General features: G+C 43.4%; 1 protein-coding gene across 1 annotated transcript; it reads right to left on the bottom strand.

The window, feature by feature from the left end:
* Positions 1–2,165: 2,165 nt before the first annotated feature.
* GCNT3 (glucosaminyl (N-acetyl) transferase 3, mucin type) lies at positions 2,166–6,114 on the bottom strand. The gene is made up of 2 exons (XM_028507274.2): positions 5,619–6,114; positions 2,166–4,491 (listed from the first exon to the last, which is right to left on the bottom strand). The coding sequence occupies exon 2, from the start codon at positions 4,429–4,431 to the stop codon at positions 3,115–3,117; it is 1,317 nt and encodes a 438-aa protein (XP_028363075.1). The 5' UTR covers positions 4,432–4,491; positions 5,619–6,114; the 3' UTR covers positions 2,166–3,114.
* Between the last annotated feature and the right edge of the window lie 927 nt (positions 6,115–7,041).

Genomic DNA, 7,041 nt, shown 5'->3' with positions numbered 1-7,041 from the left:
AGCACTAAGTTAGATGGCACTACTGGGACCCTACCAACAGAACCCCAGACATGGGAAGCTGTCGAGGAAAGAGACCTCACTTATTCAACAAATAAATTGCCAGAACAAAAAAGGTGGGGATTCTATGATCAAAAGAACTTGGAGAGGTTTATCAACCCAAGAGGCCCTGATTCAGATAACCAAACTATAAAACAACTGTGACATGACACAGTGAGGGAGATTAACTGGTTTGTCATATGATTAAGGAATTACTGGTACTATTTTAGGTATGATTTAGTTGGTTGTGTTTAAAAAAATTCATTACCTCTCTTACTTGAAGGATACCAAAGAATTAATGCAATAATAGGACATTTGGGATTTACTTCAAAATAGCCTGGTTTGGTGTGGAAAGTTAGTGAGAGTAGAGCTGAAACAAGATTGGGCACAAAGTTTCATTCCCTCTACCTCTGGTTGACTGGAGGTTTCTATATTAAAGGTGTCTTTTAAAAATATTTTCTAAAGTCCTGGCTGCGTGGTTCCATTTGTTAGAGCATTGTCCCAATACCCCAAGGTTGTGGGTTTGATCCCTGGTCAGGCACATACAAGAAGCAATCGATGAATGCATAAAAAGTAGAACAAAATTAATGTGTGTTTTTCTTTCTCTCTCCCTCTCCCACACTAAAATCAATAAGAAAAATTTTAAATATAGATATCTTATACAGACCCCCATTGCTTACAGATAAAATCCAAACTCCTTGACAGCATCAAAACACCAGGTTTTCTGCCATCTTCCAGGCTCCTCTTCACCTGCCCGCCTCACAAGGAGCTGCATTCAGTCCCCTGCACATACCTGTACTTCCATACATTTGGAAACCCCACTTGCCTGCCTGAAAAACCCTTTGACAATGTATTTAATGGTTCTTTCTCTATTTTTACTACAAATATGTAATCTCCCCAAATAAGTTATGTCTTCTGTTCCCAAACAAGATTATCAACTGCCTTTTCTTCCTTGCTTAAAAAATTTCACTCAATCAAGAGAACAAAGATTATCATAGCCAGCGTGTGCATCAAAATATAGTTATTAAAACAATGCTTCCCAATAGTCCACAAATCAAAACTAAAGAGGGAATTCAAACCCTGACGGGTAATACAAGAATAGTTGCGTGATTCATTTACACAATTCTTCCTTTCCAGGCAAAGGTTAAAGAAACAAATGTGACTCAGGGTTGATTTAATGTGTTGGTTTAATCATATGATTTCTAAAGTAAACTACACAATGAGGCAGAAATTTGACCCTTTGTGTGTGTGTGTTTAAGAGGCGGGGCGGGGAGGGGGGAGATAGGGAGGAGGGGAGAGAAACATCAATGTGTGGTTGCCTCCCATGCACCCTCTACTAGGGACCTGGCCCACAACCCAGGCATGTGCCCTGACTGGGAATAGAACTGGCAACCCTTTGGTTTGTGGGCTGGCACTCAATCCTCTGAGCCACACCAGCCAGTGCAAAGTTTGACCCTTCTGATATGAAGACCTTATTCAATAAAGAGCACTTCCTATTCACGTAAATGTATTTCTAGAAAAAAAATGTCAATGCTTGGAAAATTCCAGCAACTTAGTCCTCTAAAGTAACAGGTTCACAGTTTATTTATATTAAAAAATTATCATTTATTTCACATGAAAATTTACAGAGGAAGTTGACTATGAGGCCAAAGACCTGAGTTCTTTTCTCAGAACAGGTGTCTTCAGGAAAGTTTTTCTGCCCACTTGCCACAGCAGCAGTGGAGAGGCCCGCGATCACCATTGCTGAGACCAGGCCTCACAGGGGCTCCTCTGCTGAGCCTGGCTGTTCATCAGTCATCTCCGTGGTGGGGCCGGGAGTGCAGGGAAGAGGACTCAACATTAGGATGCAGGCAGGTTGGTGATGGAGATGCCCATTTACCAAAGGAATACAGCTTCATAAAAAGTAGTCACTAGCTTATAAAGAGAAAATGCGCCATGTCAAACACAGTTATAACTACTCGGAGTACAGAGGTTACGTAAGTTGTATAAGTTACATATATAAGTTGGTTATGAGAGCAAAACTGATTGAGCCATAATCAGAAATGAAGAAAGAACAATATCATGATTGTCAATGGGAACATCATTCACACCACACAAACTGAGGCTTAAGTGTGAAACAGCCAGACCTCTTGGGGTAGCTGAACAGTCCTAGTTTATTCTCCTTTTCCAATGTAAGTTTAACAGTGCAGCCATGCACCCTCCCCCCCTTAATGTGTTCCAGCTTTGGACAAAAAATTATATGGTGACCTTCCCTAAAATAATTTTCTTTGTTATGGTACATTAGGGTTTGGCTGTGAAGCTGGAAAAATTTGGGCTGTTAATTTTCACGTATGGATTCAGTGGTCAGATTGGTTAAATCACCCTGCCCTCTCCCACACAGAAGAGTCACAGACCTGGCAATGTAAACGACGTGAGGGGGGCTTGCAGAAATGAAAGCATCAGCTCCACTGCTCTTCACCCTTTTGAATTTGCTATTTACACAGCCTGCCATGACTGTTATGGAGTAATGGGGAGTCTCTTGCCAGCTATCAGTGGTTGTAAACGTCACCAACAGTAATGAAAAAAAAAAAAGTCTCATACTTTTGTCTTATTTCTGGCTTACCAAACAAAAAGAAGAGGTAGGGCTTCGAATCAGGAGCTATTTATTTTAAAATTAATGGTACAAAAGAGAAGGCCCTCTTTCCATCAAACTCCCCCTCCCCACTACCAAACCTCGAACTATTAGGAATGGCATCTCCACAGAATGAAAAAGCGGGACACTAAGCATTCAACTAAAATCCAGGGGCCCGTGCCATATACTTGCCTCCCTGACGCTCCCAAATAACCGGTTCATATGCTCACTCTGGAAGAAGGTCAGCGGAGGGTCTTTGGGAGCGAGGTGGGGTGAGGCGGTGTTCATGCAGGGCAGGCCTTTGCAACACAGCAGATCTACTTACCCACACTCCGAGAGCAGCCCTTTACCCTGGGGGATGCCATGGGTTCCAGAGAGCCCGGTCTCCCACCCCGCACTGTCCCAGCACACTCTGGGCATGTCTGCACATGCTCTTGTCCCACAGGCAGCAACAGTCTCAGCGCACCTCAGAGTTCAGTCCTGTAGATGGCCTTAAAACGTAAGTATTCTTCCAAGCACTGAAGAACATTATCATCCACCTTTGGGTCAAACTTGTTGGCCAACAGGTGATGGTTCTGAAGAATCCAGTGAAGGTCCCCAGTCCCATAGATACAGACAGACCGCTGGTGGGTGCCAGAGCAAGGTGGATAAGGTGCCCCCATACTGATGTCTCCTTCGTGGCCCTGCCACTTCACCAGCCTGGCAATGGAAGCCATGTCTGACATGTGAAACTTGGGGTGGTAGGGAACGGAGCCAGGCATCCAAGGAGCACGCTGCAGGGTGGCCCAGAGGTGTTCATCGGGGCTGTAGGTATCCTTCACCCATTCAATCAGTTGTTGGGATTTGGGGTTCTCTAAGACCTGCTGGACAAAGCCTCGAGAAGCCACAATGTAGGCATTCCCCGTGAACATAGGTAAATTATAAGGGGGAGGGTCCTTCAACTTGCTGGTCATGTATATTGTGTCTCCCACCTCATAGTGATATTTCCAGCGAGACTTTTTGGCCTCACTAGGTACCTCGGACTCCATACTGTTCTTCCCATTCAACATCTTGAGGGCCAGGACCATCTCGGCATTGGTCTTGATAGGAAAGTCTGTTCCACACGTATTTAGGAAGTATTTCCATGGCACTGAGCTCTGAAGCAAGTCTTCCATACAGTTCAAGTCAGCCTGCACCCGGGACCAGGAGGCATAAACCACCCGAACTGACTTACTGGCCAGGAAGACGTTTGGGAAGCATGAAATAATTGACTTGACTGCCTCTCTGAAAGTTTCTGGGGACTTCTCATCCACGTGAACACAATATATGTTCTGAGGGGCGTACACAGCTCTCAGCAGCCTTTCAAAGTTTTCAATCTTCTCGTGGACCACCATAGAGTATGCAATAGGGAAGTCCAACTCTTCTCTGCTGAGTGGGTGCTGTATGAACTTCCTGTTGGCCTTAAAGTGCTCGCAGTCTCTGGTCATGTTGAGGTAGTCGGTGTCTGTGAAAGGCTCCCGTTTGTTCTTGACCTCCAGCTTGTCCAGGAGGGCCTCAATCACTGCTTCCTTGTCCCCTTGAATGATTCTAGAACAGTTGATGGACCTCTTTGCTGGCAACCTCAGGGACCTGTACAAGACGTCCCTGCAGTGCCTGCTTTGAAAGTCCCTGGACTCCAGATCCAGGGAATCAAAGTCACATTTCATTCTGAGAGAAAGTCTCAGAGCAACAATGGCCAGCAGCAAATAGCAGCCCAGGGCCCACAGGTAATGCTGCCTGCAGCGTTTCTTCTTCCACCAAACCATCTTCACAGCATGGGAGATAGGTAGAGTTTGGGTGCATGAAAGGAGGAGGAGGATGGAATCCTTGGACAGAACAAAATGCCTTCAGTTACAAAATAACCTGAATGTGTTCCCAGGAACATCAAAATCCAACTCCAAAGTAATGGCAAAAAAAGTTTTCTTCTCTAGACAGATATCCTCAATTGAGACCTGACTGCCTAGGAGCTTCTTACACTTGGCTTGCTGATGGAGGTCTATAATCTGACCCTACAATTAGACGATTGTGCTACATTTAGGACCTCGCTTCACCTCCACCCCAGGAGAGACAGAAGGAAGCAGAACAGAGCACCTGCTAATGTAAAGGTGGAATTAATAAGAGGAAGTTCCCACCCTTCGTGCCACATTGTTCTCCCCACTCCTTACCACCCTGTTTCTAACATAGCTCTTATCTAGGTATAGAAATTCTGATCGATCCAGAAAAAAATATCCATGAAATCCAGACTCTCAGTGTCAGTTCTAGAAATTCAAAAGTCCTTTTAAAAGAATAAGTACATTTCTTGTGCTTATTTGGCAATTTCTGTTAGAATGTTTTTTCACATGTTCATTGGTTAAACATAAATCTAACCACCCTTTTTAAAAAATATTCTTAAAAAGTATATATAATCCAAAAATGCATTTAATCATTCATATACATAACTCTTAGTCTATCCAAATTTAAAATATATTTACATAAGACACACACAGAGTGATGCATATACAATATTAAATGAGTGCTTTCTATGGGCCAGAAATATTTCTTTACATTTTCCCATTTAATCTTCACAATATACCTAAAATATGGTTCTATTAGGACATTTATACATAAAAAAACAGGAGCTAAATAACTTACCAAATATCACATATGTTATAAGAAGCAAATCTGGGACCCTTCACTCTTCCTCCTCCCTTGTTTTCTCTATAAGCCTAATACTCGTTCAACCAAACCACAACTACCTTCCAAAACAATACAGGGCACCAACTACCACCAAAGAAAACCAGACACTATAGGGAAAAACCCCTAAAAGGAGAGAAAGAGAAACAAAATGTGACACATCTAGCAATGATTATCTTCCTTTTTGCATTCTCTAAGTATAAGATTTGTATCCACTTCAGCAGTATTTTTATGGGAATCTAAGAGGAAGAAAAAAATGTAAAATTAAGAAAATTCTCACCTTCAATAGCTTCTCTCCTAATTTGGGAAGATGTCTTGCCACAGTCTGTTTCTATTTCCAAGGGAAGATTGTTTGGATTCCATGGAAGCAAATGTAAACCCCATATTCCTTGGTCTTCCTTTAGCTCTTCCAAAATGTAGTTTCTGATAGTTGTGGGGCGTCCAAGAAACTGCCTCAGGCTCCTCCTCAATTTCTGTAAAGCAGAGAGCAGCAGGTGGCTTTATCACTCACCTTTCAGCTTCCTGCTCTCAGGTAAAAGAACAAGCCCAGATATATTATTCAGGAACATATTCTCAAGAACAAGTCATTCAGAGAGGTGAGCAGGGCAGTAAAAAATGCTGTCAATATCTGAGAAGTCAAGCAGCTCTTTCAAGCAGGACAGTCCAGTTTATACTGATGCTCTCCTGCCATAAAACAATTCATAAAAATCTATCCATGCTCATGTGAGAACCTGATAGCTTTCCCTCCTGGCCCCTTTTGCAAAGAATCACAGAGACACACAGGTACACACCCTGCCTTCTCCTGGCCTGGAGTCCAAGTGTCACTCCTCTTACGTTCCCTGAACATTACAAGAGTGAAGCAATAAAAATAGAAGGATTGTTTCTTTGCTTATTTTTTTTTAAGTCCATGAAAACCAGTTTGTTCTTCAAATGGCATCTACTGCAAAAAATCCATTTGCTGGTCTTTCCGTGACTGTTGACAATCTGTCCGTTGTAGAGGTATGTATCCACAGGGCTCCAGACTGTAGACCTCCCTCAGTAATATCTGTGAGCCTGGGGGTCCTGGCAGTCTGAAGAATAGATACCACTATGAGCAGCTGGACTTCAGTGAGAGCCCCTTGGGGTGGTCTTAGCAATAGAGGGTGGAAAATGCCTTCTCCAAAGCCACCGACATTGTTGGTCACTGTTTGCCTCACTCCCTCACCCCCACACCACCCCTCCAACTGTGCAGCATCCTGGTCAGCTATTTGAAATAGCAAATTTAATATAAAGAACTTAACTAGGTATACAGTTGATAAGTAAATAATTGAAAATGTGTGTGGGGTGGGGAGAGGTAGACGACACTAAATTATTAGGGAAGTAGTAATTGCTGAAAGCAGCTACCACCCCTACCCTACAGGAATAAAGAAAAATGTCAATTATTAAACTTAGAGTTTGGGAAGGAAGGTGCCAGCAAGTTGAAACTAAGGTCTGTGACGGGGACACTACTCAGTTATCGCTGGGTGCTCTGAGCTCAACCCAAGTCCCCCTAGGCTGGGATCCAGACCTCTTATGAGATGGCTGGTGTCTCCATTGGCTTTTACCCTAAACTGGGCTCAATGCATAAAACGAACCACACTCCAAAGCGTAGGCATGGAGATGCTCACCGAGGCAGAAGGTAGAGAGGAAGCAAACGGAAGCCCCACCTCCAGCCTCACCCTCTC

This window comes from Phyllostomus discolor, chromosome 1 (genome assembly GCF_004126475.2).
Source record: "Phyllostomus discolor isolate MPI-MPIP mPhyDis1 chromosome 1, mPhyDis1.pri.v3, whole genome shotgun sequence".
Classification (NCBI taxonomy): domain Eukaryota; kingdom Metazoa; phylum Chordata; class Mammalia; order Chiroptera; family Phyllostomidae; genus Phyllostomus; species Phyllostomus discolor.
The sequence above is the reverse complement of the archived record's forward strand: the minus strand, read 5'-3'. Positions and strand labels throughout refer to the sequence as shown.

Bases quoted from the DNA above. Each gene is read 5' to 3' on its own strand.
- GCNT3 (XM_028507274.2), bottom strand. From the start codon at position 4,431: ATGGTTTGGTGGAAGAAGAAACGCTGCAGGCAGCATTACCTGTGGGCC.